General features: G+C 46.7%; 1 protein-coding gene and 1 long non-coding RNA gene across 5 annotated transcripts in view; both read right to left on the minus strand.

Moving 5' to 3' along the window:
• Positions 1–1,854: 1,854 nt before the first annotated feature.
• LOC147050481 (uncharacterized) lies at positions 1,855–15,118 on the minus strand. Its single transcript, XR_015067436.1, has 6 exons — positions 14,919–15,118; positions 14,631–14,802; positions 13,982–14,183; positions 13,789–13,917; positions 7,966–8,012; positions 1,855–2,856 (listed from the first exon to the last, which is right to left on the minus strand). It is a non-coding gene; the product is annotated as an uncharacterized LOC147050481 (long non-coding RNA).
• Positions 15,119–20,857: 5,739 nt separating this feature from the next.
• Positions 20,858–26,527, minus strand: part of gfra1a (gdnf family receptor alpha 1a) — a 38,570-nt gene continuing 32,900 nt past the window's right edge. For 3 of the 4 annotated variants that reach the window (XM_085921803.1, XM_085921800.1, XM_085921799.1), the window contains exons 8-10: positions 26,083–26,255; positions 24,482–24,529; positions 20,858–23,826 (exon numbers count right to left, since the gene is read on the minus strand). In XM_085921803.1, the coding sequence (XP_085777929.1) occupies positions 23,674–23,826; positions 24,482–24,529; positions 26,083–26,255 (374 nt within the window). In that variant the 3' untranslated portion in view covers positions 20,858–23,673. Of the gene's footprint in view, positions 23,827–24,481; positions 24,530–24,559; positions 25,174–26,082; positions 26,256–26,527 lie in introns of those variants that run through there. The other variant, XM_085921802.1, reaches the window with a different exon arrangement.

Here is a 26,527-nt window from a genome sequence, read left to right on the forward strand (position 1 = left end):
CGCATCTCCGTTGTAGCAGAACAGAGCAATTAAATTCTTGTAAAATCTGATACAGCTCAGTACGTACAATACGATTTGCTCCAATTACAATACAATCAGATTGGCTATTATTGGATAAAATACGATTTGATACGCATGATATGGAGATGAGATTTCAACGCAATTCCAACATATGATTCTGCCCTCTTGTAAGTTCCATGACACACAACTTTTCCATTTTGTTGTTTTCAACCACTAACCAAAAAGTGTTGAAAAAATGATTGCTGGTTTCTATCAAAGCTAAACATCAAGTGCTACATTTATACACATTTACTTGATGAAAACAAAGCATGTGAAGATTTTTTTCAAGAGAAGGGATGAGGTCACGCTTTGGTGAGGGCGCTAGCAGGTTTTGTCAGCATGGCGTTAACGCAACCAGTCATTTCGGCTAATGTGCGACACGTAATTGGCCATGATTTAAACAACCTCTGACGGCTTCGGCAGGGTTCAGCGCAGTAAGGAAACCAACGCTCGTCTACACACTACTACACAAAAAATGAAGACATCTAGTCAAGAGCACAGTGACAACGACGGACAAGCTGAAGTGGGGCTGAGCTCCTGCTCTGTCCGATCCTCACTCGCGAACAAACCCTGAGATGCTTGAGCTCATCCGGGGAGGACCGTTTTCAAGGACTGTTGAAATGAACTTGACTCGACTTGTATGGTAACACTAGCAGTGCGTCGATGGAACTCATATGCCCGTTTGAAAAAGCTTTCCTTCTTGAGTGTATTGAAAGATAAAATGTGTGTGTGTGTGTGTGTGTGTGTGTGTGTGTGTGTGTGTGTGTGTGTGTGTGTGTGTGTGTGTGTGTGTGTGTGTGTGTGTGTGTGTGTGAAAGACACGGTTGTGTCGATGCTGATGAAGCAGCAGCAAAGCCTCTTATGGACCAGGATTAGCATGATCATTGTCCATCTTGCAGCTTCGAGTGGGACAATCCGCAGCCGTTTGTTTGCCGCAGAGATATGTTTAGCAGCACATTCCCGCGTCCACAATGGACCGGCAGCTTAGGGACTTAAGCGCCTCTACCGCCACGCCTGGCCATCCTTTTCACTTTCTTGTAAACTTTCTGCAGATCTACAGGAGAATGTCCTCATCAACACGTTGTTCTGCTACTGATCACCATTCAGCAAACAATAGTCATGAGGAAACAGCTCACGTTTGGGTACGGGCCAAATAAATCAACATTCCGAGGGCTTTTCCAGACTTTTTGCAGGTTCTGCGCTCATTTGTATTCGATCGGAGTCTCTGGCGTGACCCCTAAAAATTCACAAACCTGTTTGGCTGGGCAAAATGAAATTTGTCAATCATAAGTGCGCCCACAAAAACAGAGCAGAAATGACACAGGAAGTCATCTATTTTACTTTCAAGCAGCCATTTTGGGTTCAGTTGAGAAGGATTCCTCACTAATTTGTCAGATTGCTTCATTTCAATTACATCTATCAGGAAAGCAGAGCAACAACAATTTCCCTCCGGATTCATAAAGGAGTTATGCAATTGCCAAAACATTCTTTTGTATCTCAATATTTTGTCGATTCAGCATCGCCCTTTGCACGTGACCAAGTTTTATTACTCTTGGTCGCACCTCCCGGATTTGAAATAAAAGAAGAAATCGGTCCCTGAAGCTGCTCAACAAAATTTGGTACGTCAATCATGAGCAGACCGACAAAAAAGCCTTGTCATCAGTGTAATCAATTAATTTTTCCGAAATGTTTGCAAAATATTTTTTTTAATGTTTTTTTAGGTTATTCTTGGTGGATGAAAAAGTTCGAGAGCCATTGCTCGAGCTCACTGTATGACCTGCATCGAGCCTCCAAGCCACTTGGGGGTGATACAAAACCCGTGGTCAGCATTTTTTTTCTTACTGTGCTAGCACAGCCTATAAAGTTTTATGTGGAACATTGTGTTTCATCAATAAAATGACGACGTGATCCCAGGTGGGAGTGACCCGCTCTGACTTAGCCGTGGTGAGAATGCAGGTGCTAGCTTAGCTTAGTTCAGCTTGTCTTAGCTGAGCTGGCGCCCCGACTTTAGGGTCGTTGCTGTTGTGTATTTAAGGGGCGGGCTCCATTATTGATGAGCAGCATATCACAGCAGCATGCAGAATTAATGCGTCCTTTATGGAGCCATGTTTCTTCACTGTTGCCTCGCTTGGGGGTGTTTTCTGCTCGTGTTGTTTTTATTTTAACGCGTGAAATGATGGAGACTCCCATCAGCCCCTCCAGGAAGGACCAGTCAGGGGATTCCAAGCCGCTGCCACCGCCTGGTCGTTCCATAAATCCAGACGGGCTTGGCGGGAACGGCGCATTATCCGTTTCCTTGCCGCGGCTCTCCGAAGACGGCGGTGTGGAAGGGGAAGATGGGGGCCAGCTGGCGTTAATTGCACCGCGGAAGATGTTCATCGTCTTTTGTCGGCGCAACAATCAATTGGAGTTGAATAAGTCATGCAAGGTCGCTTCCTATTTTTCAGCATCAACAATATTAAAAGCAAACGCGTGTAAAGCGGCCTTGTCAGGCAACGGCGGAAATGTGTGGAAATATTTGTGTTAAGGGACCACAGAGGTGGAGGACGAGCAAATAAATATACCACGTTGACGCAAAGAGCTTCACGTCCCTGGGAAGCACTGCGCCTGTCACGCAGAACCAGACTCCCTCAAGACACACGCTGCCGCGACACCCTTTTGTGTTGCTCCCGTCCCGTCTACGCTGGTGTATCTCCCCCTTCCTCATCTTCCTCTTCCTCCGCCATCCTCCGCTCAAGGTTGTTCATGTGAAGGATGTGCCGGTGATCTCTCCCGCACTCGTTTAGGATCGGATGACTGTTATTGGAACACAACAGGAATTGCATCTTGAACGAGAACCGATGACATATCAAAGTCAATCAAATACGAGATGCGGCAATGATTCGATTTATCGACAACTCTCAGATGAATTGACACGTGATTTGAGCCATTGTTTGACCTAACTGCTCCTGATTTCAGCCTCTCTCAGGGCCTTCCGTTAACAAAAATACTTGTTCACTGGAAGCTTTTTTGTTTTTTCTGAAGAAAGCAGCTCTGCAGGATCCACATTAAAATGGTGACGCCATAAACGCAACATGAAATGAGCGTGAAAAAAAAAGTCCAAGCAAGGATGGATGTTTCTTGGTTTTTCAATGACTTTTGAAAATAATGATCATGATTGCTTCTGAAGAAAAATAGTTGTATTTACTCAGATAAAAAAGTATTGTGTGTTTTTTTTTTAATTGAAGTGCTGATAAGCCCTCTTGACACTATTTAGTAGGATTGTGTACAAAAAGGCTCACCTTTAAGCATGTGAAATGCTTGCAGAGAAAATCAAGCTGAAACAAGTCAGCCAATTGACTGCCTGCCTGCGTGTGCGTGCGTGACTTCATTCCACTCCATTTAGCATCACTTGATGGCCCTTAATTGGTTCATGAGGAGCGCTAATTAAGGGGAACAGCCTTGTTTACCATCTCAGTGACGCTCGTTAAGGTTTTTTTCACTCTTTCAGGAGAAGCGGTCACCAGCTCACCCTTCACGCTTTGGAAGGGGCTGCATCGCTTCGCACGCACATGCAAGCATACGCACGCACACACACACACACACACACGCACGCACGCACGCACGCACGCACGCACGCACGCACGCACGCACGCACGCACGCACACACACACACACACACACACACACACACACACACACACACACACACACACACACACACACACACACAGGCCGTATATAGGACACGTATGGCTACTTAGTGGGGGTTGATGGACAATTAGAATCTTTTTGGGCTGACGAATATTACAAATTATCAGCGCAAAGGCGGACACACTGTAGCGTATTTATGTCGGCGGGCCCATAATTCACAGATTGGTTTGCCACCAGCAGCCCGCACTCGACCACAGTGCACGGGTCTGAACACGGTTCCGTGTTCGCGGGCCAAAGTCAAGTTGTCAAACAAAGCCGGGCTCTCAAACAGAACCGCTGAGAAGCGTCTGAGAAAGCGCTGAGTCGGCGGCGCTCTGACAATACGCCTCTTCATACGCTGGTGGCGTAATGAGTGTGACATTTGCTGAAGGCCCTGCAGCTTTGGCCTCCTCGGACGCCGCTCAACCTCATCAAACCAGGAGGGGGAAAAAAACAAAAAAATGAACCTAAGCCGGCTAACAGCCAGCGAGTCGCTCAGCGGCAGAAAGTCGAACAAAGCAAAGACGGGAATGCGGCAAGTGAGCTCTAACACAATGGCAGTACAGTTTCGCGTTTCCGTCTGTGACAGGCATGGCTGAAAAATTTGCCCTAAACCTGTCAAAACTCAGCCTATTTCCATTATTTCCAGTAGGCCACTCAATTTCCTTCCAATGGCCTTGGAAGGGCCATTTTTGCCGGTTTCCAGTGGTCCTTCAACGACAAAGATTTAGTCCCATCGCCCTTGAATACTTGACAGATGGATAACACCAACGTGGGAAAATTTGAGAACTTGCCACAAATCTAGTCAACAACTTAGACCTGCGGTTGATTGATTGATTGATTGATTGATCGATAAAGGGCTCAACAATCTACAAGCTGACAAGATGTATAAAGTCTACAAGTGCAGGTCTAAATTGAGCCTGGGGAGACGCTAAATGGCCCTAATAGCGGCAGAAGGAGACTTTTGTCTCTGGGGAGTCGGAAGGGATGAGACTGGGCTTAAGAGCTTTAGCGTCAAGCAGGTAAAAACGTCCTGATGGAGGTAGAAAAAAGACGATTTTTGCTCCACGGGGACGCAGCATTATTACAAGCATCAGAGAGGGGAGGGGGGAGAACAAGAAAGAGCTCCCTGGGCTTCAGCCGTCCGATGTGGCGGTTTACATCATGCTGACATTCAAATCCATGATTTGGAAAGCCCAAAAAGGCACGCGCGCATGCGTTTCACGCTTTGCTCGGACAACAAAAACCTTCCCAAAGCTCCACTTCACGACGAGTGCAGTCACTCAAAATGGCCCCGCCCAAATGTTATTTACAGGTATTAAAGCATCAGCGCCAGTTATGACCTGCCCTGTAAATTCCTCCAGTTAACATTTGCCGCCACATTGTGGAGCAGGTCAACGCGAACATGAGATTAATGTCAACGGTGCCAGCGTGACGCGGCTCCGGCGGCACCGGCAGCATCGGCAGCTCCTGACACCATAAGTCATGAGAACGTTTGCTGGTAGCTGCTGCTGACTTCCTGCCTTGAAATCATTTTGTTGGTGGATAAGCTGCATCAGCATGCCCGCCGCTTAATTGCTTCTGCTTTTGCTTGAATCCAATCAAGGACACTTTGTCACCCACCTGCGTGTGTGCGTGTGAGTAATATCTGATTAGCAGAGGCTTCCTATCAAAGAGCGGCGTGCAGGCGGGTGCAAATCAAATCAAGCGACCAATCATTCCTGGCCATCCCTAGTGAGTCTCTTCACCTCTTGCACAAAACTTTTAATCAGGATGTCGCCGTAGCTCTGTGCACAAACATAAATCAAAAGAGACAAAGCAACTCACTGACTGCCTGGATGATGACGGCGCAGGTCAAAAGTTAAAGTCGGGCCAAGCGTGGCTAAACATCAATAGCGTCGTCAGCGAACACAACGGAAGCGTTTTTGTTCAAATCAAAGAGATGAAAAGCCAAGGACATTTGTGAAAACATCCAACAACGCTAGCACGCTCGTTTTTGTACGTAGCAAACAAAGGACTAAAGAGTCACAAACACAAACAGACGCATTGTCGACGTTTCAAATCAGTTCAATCTGGAAAATTGAATGTCAAGGTGCGGGCTCACATGATTGTTTAGTTTGGCCTCGCAAGCTGCAAAGTTGTTGCCGTAACTTCCCCTGACACTGCACCCGCCGCTGGGCGTGTTCAGGTAACGGCTGCGTCACGGCACCAAACACAATTCGGCGGTGAAGTCGTGCGAGCGAGAGCCAAGGCGCAAGGTCGCCGCGATGACACCGCCCATCAGCAAATCCGTTCCGGCAGCACAAGTCCAAAGGGCTGCAACAACACCTCAGAGAAACCCAGGGCCGCCATGAGGTCATGGCGCCGCCGGGGGAACACGCAGCGGCCATGTTAGCGCGCGTCGCTGCGCCAAAGCTTTTATGCCTCGCTGACCTCACATGCAAATGAGTGCCACCTGCAAACTCTTTGGAGTCTTTCATCAGTTCACAACAAATCTCACGGAGGCCCGACCTAAGCAGCGGATCCGCCATCATTGCGATTGTTCCGGGAGCGCAGCTTGATGTGGCGAGCTGCCCCCCCTGGACAATTTTTGGTCTGAAGGTTGGCGGATGAGATGCGTCTCGCGTTACGCCGGATCAAGCCGCCAATGAGCAGGTACGCTGACAAGCTACAGCGAGTACACAACTGGCCCAAGCGCAGTTACGCTTGAGTACGGGCCCACCTGAATCTTGATAGGCTGGCCGCTTGAGAATCTCTATTCTCCAAATAGTCTACATTGTACAATGCCTATTTTTGTTTGTCCAGCAGAAAAGCCATCCAGAGACTAGATGGCGGTTTGCCTTTTGTCCACTATTTGGCCAACAACTCCCCATCTGCGTAACTATTCATATCAGCAATGACACCATCATGCAAACAAGCTGTTAAGTGGTCAGCGGCGAGCACAGTCAGATGTTGTCCGGTGTTGCCGTGACAACCGCTGCCGGTTCCACGCCAGGTTGTAAAAGTGTCTACAAATTTCACATCGTCTTCCTGCCGTGTGATGGACGAGCCCTCCGGCGTGCGCCAATAAAAGTCGTAAAATACAAATCAAATATTTTGCGTGCACCTTAAACGCTGGCTAATGTTGCGGTGCTGGCGGCGTGTGTGCGTGCTGTTCAAGAAGCCAAGCAGCCTCTAATACAGGGGTGTCAAACTCATTTTTGTCCCAGCCTGCATCATACTTTCCTTCGAAGGGCCATTATTACTCTCAACCCAAATAAATGTATGAATGTCTAATATTAGTCTTTCTTTATTAGGTTCCGTGTTTGCTTTTTTCTTGTTGTGTATTTTTTGTTTTTTACCTGTTCTGCACCTTTAGTTATTGCCCATTGTGGATACTGACATCTTTTGAGTGCGTGTGGTATGTGTTTTTCTTCCTGTGTTATGTCATCCGGGTCCGTGATTATTGTTATTCGTATAGTGTTCTGACTACTGACAGTTTATGTATAATGTTCTGATGTTCAGAGGAGGTATTGGTCGGTGTGTGTGGGTTTTCTGTGTACTTTTATTTTTATGTCTCCGTTGTCTGTGCGGTGTATGTTGATGTCTAGATAAAACTTGCTAGCAACATCTCTATTGGCGAAGACAATTTGGCAACGTTTGGCCAATCAATTACACTGCAGGCCAAATTTGACACCCCTGCTCTAATAGGTCGCCTCACTTTCAAAATGTTTGCATCATGACAGCAGCACTCACTTTTTTCCAATTATTAAAATTATCACAGGGAAAACCATGAAAAATTGTGGAATCCAATTCAAAAGTAAAACAATCAAATTCTTCGTCAGATTTAAGGAACCCCCCCAAATTTCCCATCTAGTAAAGTGAAGGGGTACCGGTTTTATTTTCCAGGTGTTCTTTTGATGAGCCTCAACATTCCTGCGAGAAGAAACTTTCAAATCAAAGCAAAAAGCGGCTGACCATGCCAACACATCCTTTGCAGTTGTGTGCAAAGGGGTTGCATCAACATTCTTAGACAAAACATGTGCGAGATGCAAGCTGAGCCCACTTTGTGCTATCTTCCCACTTCACCACGCCTTTTTTTTTTAACAACACGGATAATTTTGCATTGACTTTACATTATTTTCAGTTTGCTTTGGAATTAGGGCCTTGGAAGTTAAGGCTCCAATTTTAATGCTTTTAGCGTGTGTGTGTGCGTGTGTGTGTGTGTGTGCGCGTGCAAGTGGCTTTACTTACAGGTTCCTGGAAGAAGGTTTCCAAGGTAACGGTTCCCACCGTCACATCTGGAGTGACACACAGAAAAAACAGTGCAAAGTTTATTTGCATTTTGCATATGATGCGTGCGTGCATGCGTGTGCGCACACACTCCAGCTTCAAGCTGCCCTTCTCCAAACTCCTCGTGATGAGATTGCCCTCGACAACGCGGCTAACACGTACCCGCGGCAAGCGCACACATTCACTGAGGGAAAACTTGTCCAACGCAGATGCAGATAACGCCTATGAGTACAAAATCCTCGACAGAAAAAGTCGTTGGTTCAGTCCAGAACCATGCAACCTCAGCTGAGGAGAACCACAAGGATCTGGCCTTGACCTCAAACTGTTGCTAGTTGTTAGGGTTGAATAGATTAGGTTGATCATATTATGTTGGAATGTAATCAGTAATAATTAACCTAAGCTTGTCCTGTCTTAACAAAGTAGTAGAACAAAGTGCTAAGATCCTTTGCACTGATTGACCAACTGTAGAAGACGCAATCAAAGTTGTTCTGTCTACTCAACATCGTAAAACAACCCCTGCTATGATGTGATCAGAGGCCAGGGGTTTCACCCCCACCTTGGCCACTCTCACCCCCACCCTTCTTCTCTCAATAAATACTGTCTTGCATGAATGCAACGGCAGACTTTGTTCGGACAATTGCTGTATCTATAGTAACGAACAAATTCTCCACTTGCAAGTGTTCAAAGGGCATACTGTCTCCCATGTGGTTCTTGCAAAATAAGTTAGAGTCAAAACATCTCTAACACTAGTGTTCATGAACGATGGAGCAAATGCATGGATGCTGATGATACCACATTGTTATATTCTGGATCAAATAAGAAATAAAGTCAACGTGAACAAGCCGCTTGTTAGTAGCAGACTCAGTCTTAAATCCATAAATTTGATGTTGTTTGTGACAAACTATAGAAGGATGTACCACAAAAATAAACAGATGGGGTGAAAATTCAGCCACAGTGACCACAACTTTAGGAATCCTGATGGATGAAGATCAAAGAAAGCATCCAAAAGCAGAAGAAAGAAAAGCCATCACAGGATTACATCAAGTCAAACTTTGATCAAACTCTTCACATCGCACATGTTGTGATTGTGTCTCGCTCGCGAGGGGACTGGCCCTTGAGCCCAAAATTTGTTTGATGCAACCACAAACAAAAGTCCACAGGATACAAATCGAGCACACTCAGACGAGGCCGGTGGAAAAAAAAAATTGTAATCATAGCTTGGACAATTTGTCCCATGGAGTGATTACGCTGAATGACCCGCCCGCAGGCTCCCATTTGACGTATCGTGCGACGAGATCCAAAGCACCTTGACTCACTTTAGCACCATCTGGAAACCGTTTGTTGGTTTCCACTTTTCCCACACACTCCTCAAAACAGTACATGCAATTTCACTTTGTTTGTTTTTTGAGACATTTGTAAAATTTTCTAAATAACTGCCCACCTCGTCATCATTTCATGCATTCTAGGTCCTTTTTCTTCCTGGTGAAAAATATTTTTAAATATCCAAAGTACCAAAAAATGGGGCTCATGACATCATGGCATGGAGGCTCCATTTTTGGTTTGTAAAATAAAATATTTAAAACTTAAAATATTTACTTTGTGGCGAGTAAAACTAAACACGTGTTTCCATGACAACTGACAACAGTTGTCTGGCCTCTGGGCAAGGCAAAGGGCAATATACACCCAGTAAATAACATCACGTTAATGCTGTCAAATCATCACATCTGCCCAACGATTGGCATAAAAATGGCAGCGTTATACGGCCTCTGCTGCCTCATCACATTTGGATTTTCTCTTGGCTCAACAACACACGTACACAAACTGGCGGCCTCTGCTACTGGATTTATGGATACAGCAGTTTAGTGTGTGTTTGTGTGTGTGTGTGTTTTGACACGCTGTACAGCTCTGCCAAGTCTTTTAGAACATTACAGTGCTGCAGTGCTCCAAACTGGCCCAGTCAGGGAAAACCCACATATGCACGCATGCTATGACAGAGAACACATTACTTTGGGACTGCTATTGGAAAGCCGCTGTTTTTTTCCTTCTTCATCCGTATGGGCATCAGTCACGACAGCCAATGTTCCCATTCGCCGCCATCCACCGGTGAGAAATTGCGAATGCAATCTTAACCCTAAGTCCTCCAAACCGAGACAGACCATTTGATTCTCCACGATTAACGCCATTGGTGAGTTTAAGGCATTTTTCAAAAGCCACAGAATATTGCGTTGAATGACTTCAAAACAATTTTGATTACGTCAACGCACGAAGTTCCGTTTCCAAGGCCGAGAGGAAAAACGCCCAATCACCTCCACACTTTGCCACAAGCCGAGCGACTCCCGACAGCAGATTGCCGCGCTTACCATTCGTGCGCCGTGAGGAGTCACCGCTAGGTCTGAAGCTTGCGCGCAGATCTGCGGCGCATGCAAACAAGGCTGCCGTCGCAATGCTAGGCCTCCCCTCCCTGTGACCAGATAAGCGCTCCGCCGAACATAAAAGAGTGGAGAAATGTCAGAGCCAGAGTTTTGATTGTATGGACTTGCTGTTCGCCTCTTGGTTCGATGGCAGGCAGCTGCTAATAAAAGTGCGGTGGACTCGTGTCAAGGATGAGAAATAAACAGAATAAAAGCCACAAATCATCACTTCTGCTCTTGTGCCTTTAAAAAGACTTTTTCGCTGCGGCCCAGCGTGGCGCCCGACAGGCGGGGCGGGGCGGGCCGGGTCAGGCCGCCTTGAAATGTCACCAGGTCGAGACCCACTGCTGACCATCGCGTTCGCTGATCATCACGTCCGCCGATCATGACGTCCGCAGACCCCGTTGCACTTCTCGCAGCCGCTCAAGAAGAACCATCGACAAGCGCTTGGTGTTTCCGCAAAAGAGGGCCCAAAGTACACATATGGTCGGCGCTTGAGTGAAAGCAAATACTACGACAGGATTTGAGCTACGAGCACAAATTCGACCCATGTCTCGAGGCACGGCTGTATCAGAAATCCACTTCCCCCATTGGAAGGAAGTAAAATGGCAGTAACTGGTGCAAAAGAATTTTTCAAAAAGATATTTATGAGATAGCAATCCAAATTAGGTCAAGAACCAAAGCACAAGCTAGACTTCAATTGTGGATTTGCGAAAGTTTATCTCTTTGCAAAAATTAGGGACAGGTCATGTTGCAAATGTTACCTTTACAAAGATTAAAATGCACAATTGGCTATTCCCCCCCCCCCCCCCCCCCCCCCCCCACACACACACACACACCAAGACTGATCACCAAAGAGATGCAAAAAGGTTCTGGTCAATATCAGTGTAAAAAGTCGAATGAAGGAAGGAAATGGCGGTTGAAAGGCGAGCGAAGGAATGTCACAACGTCCGCTCGGGATGAGGTTGACCTGAACGGTCACGTCACCGCCAAGCAAAGTTGAAGAGCCTTAACACTAAAGTCTTGGCTGGAGGTCAGCCGCTCCCCTTCGCCGTCCCGCCATCGCTCAGAGCGATTGGCGTTCCGGCCAAGCTAAATGTTGTCAAGAGCAGGAGGCAAATCAACGAGAGAAATGGCAAAGATGCAGAAAAGGTGGCAAGAAGCAAAGCAAGTGCAGAGAGGGACAAGGAACAGAAAGGAGAGAACGCAAGTGGGGAAAGGCCGAAATGTACAAATGGGGCAATAAGAAAAGGAGAAAGATGACAAAGGGAGAGGCCAAAAAAACGCTTTGTGAAAAATAAATAAAACATGAGCACATGCAATAAATAATACAAACCTAATAAGATCGCGACAAAGAAAAATAAAGTGTAAACATTACCCACAATTCAGGGACGGCGATGGGGGGGTTGCGCACGCGTGCCATTAGCGTTACCTTTCATCCAGCTCAAGCTGGCAAATAAGAAAAAGATGAAGAGGCGTCTCGCATCACGCTGCAGACCCGACGCTGTTTTGTCACCGCCAAAGGCCGGTCGCCTCGTGGATTACAAACTCCTCCCAACATTGGCCCAGCGCAGCGGGAAGCAAAATCATATGCGACAAATTCTTCATTTCACAATTAAGACTAGCGTGCTTGCATGGAGGAGGTGTGCGGGAATTGCAGAGGGTGGCCAAAAGTGGAAGCGGCGGCGTTAAAAGGCACCCAGATGCATTAAAGTGAGCACATTCTGTCCATCAAATTGTGTGGCCGCTGCAGCCGAGCACAAACACAATCAGCGCCTCCTGAGATGTAATTTAGCGCCGCTAATATACTTGCATTCTCGTGTTCTCACCTTCTTCCTGACCCTTGGCGTTTAGAAAGAAATTGACTTTTCCTTTCCCTTCCCAAGCGTGCAGACAAACACATTTATATTCACAAAGTGGATGTGACATTAAGACGGCGAGAGAGAACACACACGCACACAAAACACATATACACACACACACACACACACACACACACACACACACACACACACACACACACACACACACACACACACACACACACACACACACACATTTTCTGATCAAATAAAAAAATGACACTTTCTTACAGGCCATTTGGCATTTCCGCTTTTGCCTCAACTTGTTTTGATTCTTGGTGCTGACGACTATCAACCCACATGAGCAAACGAGTGACGAGCATCTTTCTGATTCTGGAACATCCTGCACAATTCTGACAAACGTCAGCTTGCCGTTGCCGTCGGTGGCATTTCGTACGACTTGAACTCTTGGAAAATGTTCCCTTAGCTTTTTTCCATTTGCGTTTTTTTATTTGTCTCACTGCATCCAAGCCAGTCTGTTCCCGTTTTATGTCCTCCGAACGCTTCACACGCTTGTTGCTCCCTTGTGAGTTTACTGATGTCTTTTCGTTATGTTGACGTTGGGCGCCTATTTACCATTGGCACAGCGCCTCAATAATGAATTAGTCCATCGGTTGATGCTCAGTGGCAGGCACTCCCTGAGAGTGACTTCCCTCAGGGCTAATTGCTCGTTTTCGGGCCAAATATGGAGAGAACGCTAAAGCACTTTGAATGTCAAAGACGGCCTCGAGTGGATGCGGCGGCAATTGGATTGGCTCTCACATAAGAAATGAAAAATGCTCTGAAAGAATTTGCAATTTCAAAATTGCTTTTCATGTGATATCAGCCAATCCAGATTCTGATTGGAGTTTTTCTCTCGACATTAATCAGCCGTGATACACTCGCGGTCACTTGCTCCTTGCAAAATCGACATGGGCGAATCATTTTACGTCGGTCAGTCGCATTCTTGGGACATGAGTGTGTTGGAATGCATCTCAGGTACCGGCACCTTCCAGTAGACACCCGTGGGCGAAGGCAGGGTGCGCCCACGCAAAGTTGCTGCGTGCTCGCCTCCCGTTCGATGTTATCACGCCGCGTGCTTTGTCGCTGGCTATTTTTACGGGCAGCTGCCTTATCCCGCATCATCTACGTTCCGCTTGACAAGAACCACCAGATCGCTGCGCCAGATTACAAACGCCCGCTGCCCAAAGCCTCGTCAAGATGAGAATTAGCGGTGAGAGCCGACGCGCGTTATCACCTTCTTCCATGCGCGGCATTTCAGCAAGTTGCTCGCATACGTCGGCAGACGGCGCAGACTTGATCAAAGCAAACTACTGCCAGAAATGAAACAAATAGTCGCCCCTGTTCCAATCAGTAGTTCAACGCAACAATATAGTCAAATGGTGGTTGGCCCCGCAAAGCAGATCGGCCAAAACGCTTCAGAATTGGTGCGGCTGTCATGGTTTTAGCGATAGTTTTGACCCACATGCAGAAACCAACTCAGAAGTCCAAGATGAATGTAGAGTATTTACTGGAGGAGAATACGGTAGCGATGGAGGGTCCGAGCCAGGAGTACGGAGTTGGAGCTGCGATGGTGGAGCGTGTGGAGTACGGCCAGAACGGGGTGGATCTTCCGAAGGTCCTTGGAGGGAATCTAAGAGCTAAAATGCAAAAAGAGAAGGTCAGAGAATTTGGCGGAACTATGGCAGAGATCGAACGGCAGACCGAAGGATCAGGAGACGCGGCGTTGACAAGCAGGGTGAGATCAAGATGCGAGAGGCACCGCCGCGGAGGTGATCGACATACAGTCAGCAGACTATGAGGCGACGAGTTGCTGGCAGTGGGAGCAAGCTCCTAAAGAGCCTCCCCATAACGAGCCTGATCAGCCACACCTGTGGGTCCTCCGCCACCCTGCTCATGGTTGCGCCTGTGGACAAAAAGGAAAACTCCTGCACCCTGACAGCGGCTGCTTTTGTCAAGGGTGAAAATTCCCGAGCCGAAGAGCTGCGATGCTGTCCCAATATTTATGGACCTGCCTTCAAACGTTTCATAGGTTATTTGCTGTGGGCTGCGTTTTAATGACCACTTAAGTGATATTAGCATTGGAATGAGTTTGAGCTTGCAGTCGTTAGCAAGAGTTAGCGAGGTTGTCAGCCAACGGCTACGTGAATGTCTGGTGAAAGCAGAATGAGAGCCGCACCGTTGCCATTGATTCAAGCGCCTCCTTTCCTCGCTCGCTGCTTTATAGGTGCACACCTTTGTGCATTTTTTTTTTTTTTTTAGAAGAAATCTAATTGCTTGCACTTGAGAAATGGAATGCTGACATTAAAAGACTGCTACGCCATGTGGAAACTGCTACGTTTGGACACTCAACTGGACACACAGGCACGCAGGGCGGCTACGTGATGTCCGCAAGTCGTTGGGTGCCCGCAGTGTCGACCTGGATGAGTGTTCCATCTGGGGCGAGTGGGGCTTGCCCCAGCGCGCAGCCGGCCGCCCCTCCGGTGGCGCGATGCATTCACCCGTCAGATGTTTGCGCTCTGATGCTAAGGCGTGTGGCAACGTAAAAGGAAAGAAATGATCAAGTTTACATTTGGAGACACTCTATGATGTCTGCAAAGAGGTTGAAAAATTATCAGGACAAGGGCACAATGCTGCTTACAATGGAAAACAGATGGACGGACAGACGGGACGTCTCCTGCACATGGAATTGTGATCTTGCAAGCGAGCGACGTGCGGGCCACCTCAGTCTCCTTCCACATGATTCATTCCTATGCAAGCACCATTGCTAGTTGCATCTCAGCACATTTGGTCCGCTCGCAACTGTCCGCTGCGTGCCAATGTTTGTTTGAGGAGACCACAAGGACGAGGCGGCGTAAATCAGGGTGCAAAAGTGCCAACTTTGCACGACGGGACTGCGCTCGTCATTTTACACTCCAGCTGGAGTGATGACGAGGTCGATGTCACCGTCCGTTTGTTTGTGGCCAGTTGTGAACGGAAGCCACCGCGAGGCGTCAGAAGATGAGCTCGCACAGATGGCCCGTCAGGGGCGTTAACGCGTTGAAACATCAAATTAAGTAGCGTAAACACGCAGACGGACGCGCAGCGCCTAACGAGCGGACGACAACGACTTGGCATCACATAAAAAAGACGGAGCGGCACGTAAACGTGCTTTAGTGCGCAATTAACACGCCCTCGCGCGCCAGCAGATGCCGGATTATTAGGAGCGCCGTCGAGATGGACGATCACCTTCGCCACACAATCGCCACGTGCAAATCTCAAAGGCGACGAGGTAAGGGTTAGACCCGGGAAAAACTGGACTCATTACAAAGCTCGGCACGGGGGTGCCTCATTGTCTTACATTTTGTCGACCGCCGAGAATTGCGCTAGGAAAATGGCCGCATGCGCAAAGGGCCAATTTGCACTTCAAACTGCAGATACGGCAAAGACATGCGATTGTTCGGACGCTTCTTTCAAATATCATCTAGCTCACGTCGGCCTCGTTCACGTGACGTCGCCTTTACCGGGACTCGGACAATAAATCCTATCCGTCGTGATTGGCGTACGCCCCCCTGTTGGCATCGTTGCGGCTGATTAACGGCACTCTGCCATTTTCGTAATGCGGCTGCAAGTAAGCAGTGAATTAATTTGGGATGCGCTCTTTGAATGTGGCGTAGTATTTACTTTGCCATTGCTGGGTTAATGTGGATCCAGGCGCAGCCGGGGGGGGGGGGGCGTGAGCGCAGGGAAGGTAGACGGTGGGCGATTAAGAATATTTATGACGCGTGGGAGAAGAATTTTTGCAGCGAGGTGCGCAACTCAACACACGCACGCACATTGCAGGTGAGTCTTGACTCATTTGTCCCACAAACCTGAACAGCACGAACAAACCTCCTTTCTTTTCATCTCAAATGGCTCATTTGCGGGCGGAACGTGCTGAGAGAAAGACAAAATGATGCAAAAGATGCCAGCGGAACAAAATGCAACGACACCAGTTGAAGACTGACGAATTTCTGTTCAACATGAATTTTGAGGCAATACGTGAACAAGTGAGGAGATTCTAAAATGGGAAAACGTGTCCACATTTGTCGGCGACTCAAAAAGGGAAATGTGCAAAACTGTTCAATTAAAGACGTCTGTTCGACTGCAGCTGGGATCCGATGCATAAAAATGAAAAATGAAGAAGAACAAAATACAACAGTAAGCGACAGGCAAAGACAAAGTGAGTGGCGAAAGCCACAAGAAGGAAAACGACACCGGTTGGAATCAGCTCGGAAAACGGGTTAAGCGAGAAGACCCAAAACGATCGTCCAATCGTTGTTTGGCCAATTCGACACAGCTAATGGACGTAAAGAAAACCGCCAGACGGACTTTTCTGTCTTTGTGCAAACTCTGCCGCTTGCGTACCTTCGGCCCACAACAACGTACGTTTGCGACAGCGAGCAGCAGTCAGTCGCAGTCACTCGCCATTTGCCCATTCCGAGACCGAAAACTATTAAAATGAAGCCAAACGGCTCAAAAAGCTTTTTGTGCACTTCAGCAAATAGTTTTGACCTCTTGAACCTTCTCATTCTTTGCGTGCCACACGTTTGGAATTGTGCTATCGAGTGAAGACAGTATAGCCACTACATCGAGTACATGAGCTACACTCTGGCCAGTAATTACAAGCCAAGTGTGTGTGTGTGCGTGTGTGTGTGCGTGCGTGTGTGTATGCGGCCAGTAGTCCTTGGCGCTCATTAGAGGATTGAGTTCACCTTTTCTCGCTCTTTACAAGGCGATCAATAAGACTCCTCCTTGTGGGCCACATGCTCATCCATCAATATTGAGGCCGCAGCAGGAAAAAAGGCCTTCTCGCCATCTGTCATGGCGTGCGCACCTTGACGTGAGCGGCTAAACACATTATTCATCTCTCTCACCCTAACGACACAAGAAAACAGGAAGCACAATAAAATACTGTTGACAAGATGCCAGGGGACGCGTTTCATTTGCAGCGAGATGGACGTACGGAAAGGAAAGCGAGAGCAAAGAGGACTTTGTTGTCATCTTTTAAGAGGAAGCAGGCGGGGCATCTTGCGTGCACGTTGATTGCCATTTTTGTCGTGTTCTTCCATTTTATATTTGTTGTTTATAGTCATTGATTTTATTCCAGCTTCTTATTTTGTCGTGTTTATTTGCTTCATTGTCTGTTATGGATGTTTCTTTTTCTACTGAATGCTTTCTTGACTCTGCCCTTGTGACTTGTGCCACTTTCCTGTGTTAAGGTTTTCATTTTGTGTTTTCTTTTTTGCTTGACTGTATCTGTGTTGCTTATTTGTTATGTGCATGCTTGTCACAATATGATTGGCTTGTCATGGACTTGTTTTAAAATGTCATTTATTTTGTTGTTATTGAATTGTTTTAGCATATATTCTTCACTTATTTGGTGGTTTTCTGACTTGCACTCATTAGTTGTTTTTGCCGCCTGTTCATTATCGCTGTCAATAGCAGTGGACTTCAATCTGATGTCTTTGTTTTGAGCACGGATGTGTGTGTTTGAGAAGACAAGGAGGGGGAGGCGAAGGGGGGGGGGGTTATTTATTTGGTGTTTATCTTCTGCAACATCTCCTCGATTGCACGGATCAAGCTGCCACTTTGCGCCGTAATGACACCTGAGCCTTTAAGGGATTTTTTTTCTTCTTCTTGGCCAGAGGAGAAAAACAACAACCTCAAATGATGTGGACCCCCCCAAAGACCCTCCCCCCTGCCCCTCCAACCTCTTCTTGCATTGCCATCTTCAGGCTATAAAATGGAATTTTCTGCTCAAACTCCCCATTTTCACACACGCACACACACACACACACACACACACACACACACACACACACACACGCACGCACGCACGCACGCACGCACGCACGCACACACACGCACAGACGCACGCACACACGCACACCTGGAGCTCCACAGATCCAGATAGAGGCGATAGGAAATTGAAGGCTTTGGCGTTTTTTAGGGTGGTTGTTGAGCAGATTGGACACAACCATTTTGTGCACGGCGGGAGTCAATGCGAATGGACGCCCTGATGGGCTCGAGAGACGAGGAGGGTTACGGCGGGGGGGGGGGGGTTCAACGCTGTCAGGTTCTCAGAGCTTGGGAAGGTCTGGTGAATGACGAAGATCTGCTGAGTCATTCTGACCAACGAGTACATGTGAGGGATGCAAATGACGGTTAGCTTTCAACAAGGATTTCGGCTTCCCTTCTCAGGTCCAGATTAGAAGCCCATATGAAATTTGGGTCAGGTTTACAAATGAGGCTTTAGTTTCAGATTGGCCTTTGTTTTCAACCCTGGTTCATTCAAGGGCCCTTAAATATACAAACGGTAAGTACATAGCACGAGGAGCAGGCCGAAACCCCATCCACTTTGGCACCAGTTGCCAATGACGACAAGCTTAATGTTCTTCCGGAGTTCAGGCAACGTCGAAGACGCAAGTTTGATTTGCATTTTCGACCGCAAGTCTTGTCTGTTATTTCTATTTCTGCACTTCTCCTCTTGCGATCTCTCTTGCCGGATGAAAAATCAATCTGCTTTGTTTAAAAACAACTCGAGTAGTTTTCCAGACGCAGCACCAAAACCACATCTGGCACACGAGCTGGACATTTGGGCCATTAGCACTACTAATAATGGCCGACACAGAAACTGGCAAGAAAAATAGGAAGAGCGCATTTCGGCCTCCCTCGATGTTTTTTTCTTTGGAACCCGTTTAATTCGGCCCTTGAGCTTTATGAACCCCAAAAAGGCCCTGGACACTGTGCCTGAAAAGACAGGGTTTCTGCCATTTTGAAGAAGCCGTTATGTGGTTGTGCAAATCCTTGCAATCCACCCTTGTGTAGAAAATGTGTAGCTTGTGTATCTTTGTGCTAGCGTGGCTCATTATCAGGTCTCTGCGTGCGACCTCTGCGGCGTCGCTGAGCCGAAAGGTCGAACGTGATCGATAGTCGGGAAACATTAGCCGAGGCGTCGGATGTCGTAACGTGATCTGGTCCCACTGGTGCCGGTGAGGACCCTGTGTCGTATAATTAATGTGCGCATTAAGGTGCGCATTTAATGTGCATATTTGAAGGCGTCGCCACAAAGCCTTGTTTGCAGGTGCAGATACGGCGTTAAAAAAAAATCTTAAGTTAGGGTTTAAAATTTGAGCCTAGAATAGGGTTACAAATTGTAGTTTCTTGTCTGGGTTAACCTCTAAGCCTGGGTGTTAAGCCTGGGGGTTTGGGTTCAAATAGGAATTTGGTTTTCAAGACAGGAGGTAGAGTTTAAATGAAGGTTCCAAGCCTCTGTCAGGCTTTTAACCAGGCGCTGAAGTTTCCAAGGACAGTTTTAAACAAGGGTCAGGGTTCCGAGCCAAGTTTAGGCTTGAAATGACCGTTGGGGTTTGTAACCACCAAATGTGCAATTAGCTACAAATGTCAATCGGAAAGGGGAGCAAGCCCCACCCCCACCAACTCTGATGAAGAAACAAAGCGTGTGATAGAAGGTGAAGCCAACAGAGACTAAGTACAATATCAGTCCTCCTTGTTGATGGAGCTTGATTTGATAGAAGACAAAAAAGGCTGAGCAAGTTTATCGGGCTTTTTTGTTTGACGCTCTTTTAAAAGGCGTCCGACCATTAGCGAGGAGCTAAGTGCTCCTTTTCTCAACATGAAAGACGAGCAATTTTAGATCTAAGTGGACGCTTGGCAGACTCACAGATTCACGCGTCAGCAAGAAAAACAACCGCCCCCCCACCCCGATTTCTCGTTATTGCTCCCTTTAATGACCCCCTCCCCTTGCGATGCGAGCGGAGCATCGGCATCTTTGGCGTCCTTCCACAGGCCACAAACTATACGGCAAAATATAAATAATAAAGAATTGCTTATTGCGCCGCTCCTACTCTCGAAATAAAGTCGGGATGGTGTCAGTTCACAAGTGGCAAAACAAAGTAGCAGACAAGCTGGCTTGGTTACTCACCGCTGCCGTGCAATTTGAGTTTGCTGCATTGACGCTGGCCCAAGCATGCTTGCTCTAAAAACGAGTTGTTTTCTCCACAAAACCAGGTTGAACGTGGAGCCGCTTTGCAACATCTTCCTCCCGCTCTGGAGGATGGCAAAGTTGCTTTCCATCTGCCAATGTTAGTTTTACGAGTAGGGGTCATCCTTTACAATTGCTCGGCTTGCATGTACATTTGACGTCCTTTCTGCACCGACTGTGATCCAGGTCGATTTACAAACATGGAAAGGGCTTCATACAAACAACCAGGAATACCTGTGCAAGACACACAAGGTTGGAGAGAGCTGATTGGCAAGGGATGGCAAAGCCAGCACACCACACCACATCCACACACCCATAATGAAAACAACAAACACAAAACAATCGTAGCAAACACAACAGACAAGACCATCCCATCCCAGCCCGGCCTGTCCTTTGTTGGTGAGAGAAAATCATTTCCACGTCACCCGCAGGTGCCGCAAAAATGACTCTGTCGCGTGCAAAAAGTTCTTTTTTTTCCCCCTGAAAAGCATTTTTTCTGAAGCCAAGCGTGTATGTAGCCCAGTAACTTGTCAAAGGTCAGTCACCTTGGGTGCTTTGTCATGTTTATTTGTATTTGTACAACATTTTTCACAAGCGAGGATTATGGCGGGATGCCGAAGAAGTAGAAGAGTCGCCCCCTTTTCTCTTGCATGTCAAAAACATGGCTGAGGCCTTCTTAAAACCCTTGACCACACTGCGTCTTACCTTCTTTGTGTTATCATTAAGATTAGAATATTATCGCTAGTCGCGAAAACAAGTTGAGGTCTTCATTCATTTCTACGCATAAAAAACAGCAAACCAAACAATCAAAATGTAGAAAAATAAGTCCAACTTTTGCCCAAAAAAGGAAAGTAAACATTGTCGTGTTTAAGCAACATAGTAAAGAAATGTGCTTCCACTGACATACAACAGGAGTTCCACGGTTAGCCTTGCAATTTTATCAACACCGCATACAGAGCAAGAGAAAACATACGTACATGACATCTACAAACTGGCTGTAAAAAACAAGGCTCCTCCAAGTCAAAACAATTGACGAAAGAATATGAAAGTAAAGTTTTGTGAGACCCAAGCACCCATGGTGTTTGCGTTGGATAATTTACAAATATATATGATAGCATTAGCATTGGCCAAGTTTTTCCTCTTTTTGATGGCCAATTGAAGGTGTGAGTTTTGGAAATTCTCACAAGGCGAACATGCTGTCACTAGGAGGCAATGATTTATAGATGAGGTGGAAGAATCAATCATTTCCAGAAAAAAAACAAAAAAACAAAGTGAAAACCCAAAACGTGGCTTTGACTTGAACCGTTTCAAGTACATACAATGACTTGAGTTATTGCTGCCCTTATCTTCCCATAAAAGGCATTAAAAATTTGTTTCGCCTTGTCATTAAACCTTGCCCAAACTACCGTAATTTTTGGACTATAAATCGCGGTTATTGTCATAGTTTGGGTGGGTGGGGCGGGGGGGGGGGGGGGCGACTTGTACTCAGGAGTGACTTATATGAGATTTCTTTTTACAAATTTTCAAAATTCAAAAATCCCCGATGTAGTGAAATCGCAATAAACGAACCGCGATTTAGCAAGGGATTACTGTCATTTGAACTGCAAGTGACGTCACCCGTGCCGCGCGGCGATTGTTTACATAAAGGGCAAAGGATTCGATCACGGGATGACGAAGATGACGAAGGGCCCCACGTACTACCGGCATCATTAGTGGCTTTGTTTGTAAGTGACACGGACGACGAAGAGTTTGAAGGATTTAATGATTTGGAGTGACACAGAAGGTTTGAAAAACTATTATGGCTTTTACGCACGGCCGGTCCTTCTCGATGGGAGCTCTCTTTCACCTCCGTGGATGGAAGTCGGGGGCCGGCGCTCGGCTGGGTGGCTGTCCGGGGACAGTGGATGGGGCTCGGACATGGCTTTTACGCACGCCCGCTCCTATTCTATGGAGCTCTCTTCCACCTCCGTGGCTGGAAGTTCAGTAGTTGTTGGCTCGTTGAACTCTTGTTTTGTTAAATAAAGAGCCGTTTGCCAAACCCACGTCTTTCCTGGTACTTTCTTAACTAGATCTCTGCAGCGCACGCGCGGCGTTGTTGACATAAAGAACGAGGAATTTGATCGATGGATTTAATGATTTGGAGTGACACAGATGGTTTGATAATATTTTTGTAATATGATAGTTATTTGAAATATACTTTATATATCGTTATATGGGTCTGTGGAATAATTAGAAATGCAACTTACAACGGGTCCGACGTCAGCATATGTGGTGCATACGTGGCATTGTTTACATAAAGCAAGATCGATGGATTTAATGAATTGGAGGGACACAGATGGTTTGATAAACGTGTTATTTATGTAATACTTACTTGAATAACTCTGAATGTTACGTCAGGCCCGTTCTCAGCTCCTCATTTGTGTATATGTCACGTTAGCATACCGTATCGTTTAGCCTGTTGTTGCTGGTTCATGTCTGTTTTTGGTGTTGGATTTGACAAATAAATTTGCCCCAAAAGTGAGACTTATACTCCTGTGCGACTTATATATGTTTTTTTTTTACTTTATTGTGCATTTTATGGCTGGTGCGACTTATAGTCCGAAAATTATGGTATTTGATTATCTTTATTCTTTTTAAATTGAGCATTCTTCATCTGTTTATTAGTGATGGTAGCATTGGGAGTGTTTCTCAAAGATGTCTTTGAAAAACTTGTGCAAATGGCCATCATTAAGCTAAGATGGCCCAACAGAGCAGATGTCCTGGATCTCGCCTCTATTTAGTTCTTCAGAATTTTTGGTGGGTCTACTCATTGTAAATGTGTGGACCTACTTTTAAGTTACAAAACAAAACCAGCATCGGGGGTTGAATTTCAAATCTTCAGTCAGGTGTGTCTTTGAAAGCTACTGGACTTGGAAGGAAATGTTTTTTTTTTAGACTTTTGTGTGCTTTCTGCGACATGAAGTTATGATAAACTAATATTCTCCATGTGCAGAATCATCAACAAACCAGACAAGTGGTACAGAAAATGGATGAAAAATAAAAAGTATGAAGCTTGCTTGTTCGCATCAATTCTTCCTGATGAGACTGGTTTTTTTTTTCGTATATTGCGTCTACACATCAGAAGCTTCCACTGCCCGTAATTTTTGACCAATGCAAAGAAACATGGACGTACATCAGAAAGTCGATCATAGCCAAAAGTGACAACAAGCAACAACAAAAAACATAAACTGAAAAATGTAAACAAAAAATCTGAAGAATCAAACACATTCTGATGGGAATTTGTATAGTCAGGAAGAGAAGGAAGGAAACAATTTCAGGTATTTTTTTTAAATGAATCCATTTTGTCAGTCCGACGTTTTCAACCACGAGGCTACAATTCATCTGGCCAGGTTGCAAGATGGCGGCCACAGTACCACAGCCAAAGCAGCGGGGGCAGCAGAGGCGTCGCCACAGAAGGCCATCGCCCGACGCATGAATTTCTGACAATGGCATTGGATGTGCTGGGACCATCCAGCTGCGGGTCCTGCGGGCCAACAACAAAACAAATTTCATCCACACTTTCAATAGCTGCATTGTGATAACAATCCTTCATTTTCTGTCCCGCCAGACAGGCTGGGCGTGTTTCTGTCAGGCGTCAGTAAAATGGAGTGACAGACGTCTGTCGGCACTTGACCCTCTTAGTCACAATTATATGGATATTTTTTTTACTATTCAGCTAATTTTGTTTGCTTCCACGTTCCAGTATTGAAATTGCGTCCTTTCAATTGTCAATAAGTGTCAGAATTTGTCTTTCACATTTTTTGATTTGTGTCCCGTGCACAAAAAGTTGACTTGCATTTTTCGTCAGAACACAGAGCGAAGCGAGCAAATGCCGCGGTGAAAGGTAGCCGAGGAGGGGAGCCTTCGTCAATGCTTAAATGAATTCATCTGCTTTGACGTCCAAAGGTTGTTTTTATTACGGCTAAATGCCACCGCAGAAAGTTCTGACTTTGTGCGCGTGTGCGCTTGCTAGCGCAAGCTAATGAAGCCGCGAGCTAACAGGCGGGTCATCTGTACGAAATGGCACTGATTGGACATGGTGACATTTGCAGTGAACTTTGTCTTGGCTGCCTCAAAGGAAGTCCACCAGCCATCGCGGGTTGCACCGCGCCGCAACTACACTTGAAGGACTGACTCACCACGCAGAAGACGCTGTCTGCGCTGGAGTTGGACTTGAGCTTCTGAGCCTGTTCAAGAATTAAAAAAACAAAAGACAGTCAGCAGTGGGGACACTTGTGTGGCTCCAGGCTTAGTCCGACATCCCCCCCTCTGTCTTTGTGCTTGTTTCCTCTTTTATGTGCACTTCTGTCTTGGCAAACACTTGCCGCTTGACACTCGCGTATTTGTTTCACGTTACACGTACTGTGCCATTTGAACTTTGTGTCGTTATGCTTCCTGCGCATCACTTGGGTTCTTGTTTCACTCAACATTATCTGTACTTCCTGTGTGTTGTTCCACTTCCTGTTTGTTGCTAGAATTCTTCTATTGAACGACGCTTCCTGTTTATCAGCAAAGCTGTTGATTCACTTCCTTTGCGCCATTTCCCTTCAATCAGATCAGCTGCAGTTGGTTAGTGAATCAAATAGCGTGCCAAGAAATATTTGCTGAATTAAAAGTCTGCCCGCAGCCATGTATGAGACTGTGTGACAAATGCGGTTGATTGCAAGTCGGCTGAAAAGTTGATTTGCCGAGGAATCAGCATCTTTGCATTGGCGATGCTCTATGGGCCACTCTTATTTATGGCACAATAAGACCAAATGACTTTGGCGCTCCGTGCTGCGGCTGCTGCTGCTGCTGCTTGTGGGACTTTGAGGGCAGGTAAGATGTGACCCTGCAAATCAAAGCTGAAATTGAAATCAAGAAAATGTAAACCACAAAAAGCAGCAGTCACGTGGCTCATTTCCAATTCAAAGAGCTGAAAAAAGAGACAACAAGCAAATATATTCCTGCCCTGCGCCTGCATGCCTCGGCCGGCCGAAAAGTCACATTAGCATGCGGCGCATTTCCATGGGGAGGCACGAGGCCGAGCCCGCCGGCCAGCAAGTACATTGTCATTGTGGCAGGTGAGGCCGTTTGTTGAAAACGCCACATGAAAGTTGACGGCAAATGTTGAGCACACGAGCAAAACAAAGAAAAACCAGCAAACATAGTAAGCTCTTCGTCCTTTGTCGTTGTAGCCAGAAGTGCAAAGTTGAACATTTGACGATGACAAGCATGCGGTTTTCTTGGTAACACTGTGCCGTTTAGCGATCAACTCATCAATGACTATTTCAGTACTTGGCGAATCCTTAAGAGACTGTTCACTTGAAGTTGTCCAAATCTTTCAAGCTCACAAGAGCAAGCGTTCTCTGATACAATTTTTTTGGGGTGAAGGAAAATGAAGCTCTTATTTCTTCCAGAATGTGATTATTGCAACTTTTGAAGACAGAATGAGCAGAATCGGTTTCACATTGTTTTGTGCCTTTTTTATTAGCATAAAGGATGTCTGAAAATGCCAAATGTGAGTTGCATTTTGGGGCCATCGGGTTGACTGATGTCGCTACGGCAGGCCGCCGCTAACACCGTTGACATCACCGCCAGACTTCCCGCCCGGAGGCACAATTGCCGCTAGCTGGGGCTCCGTTTCATCAGCTACTCTAGCTCAAGTCCCGCTGGTGGGAACATCGCCGCTCTGCAAGCTACACGTGCGCGTGCGCACACGCACGCACGGACATGCACGCACACATGGAGGCACACGCACCTGCAGACTGCCGCAGAAGTGATATAATCCGCCGTCGGTGTTGAGGTGGTTGTCCAGGTTGTTGTTGCGGCCGCGTTGGCGTGGCAAGGCGACAGTGGTGGCAGTCTGGGCGGGAGATGCTGGCTGCCACAAACCCGTGTCCGTACCATTCCCGAAGGCCAGGATGGCGTTGCCTGCGGACGCACACAGCTAAAGGCGTGGTGCGATATGATCACGCACACCTGACCGAATACACGCGTGAACTCGAGCTAAGCGAGATGGGCCGTTTTGAGTTAGTTCCGCTTCCAACCTTTAACCGGAGCGGGACGCTCTGCCGGAGAAGAATTCAAGAGTCCTCACGTAAACGTAGCATGTTTGAACGCTTGACTTCCTCGGGGATCGATCAAATCGAGCTGGTCAGCAATAGCGGATCATCTCACTTGCACAGCAGAGAGGAAAGAAAAGT

The sequence above is a fragment of the Syngnathus leptorhynchus genome, chromosome 10 (assembly GCF_054491065.1).
Source record: "Syngnathus leptorhynchus isolate UIUO chromosome 10, UIUO_Slep, whole genome shotgun sequence".
Lineage (NCBI taxonomy): Eukaryota > Metazoa > Chordata > Actinopteri > Syngnathiformes > Syngnathidae > Syngnathus > Syngnathus leptorhynchus.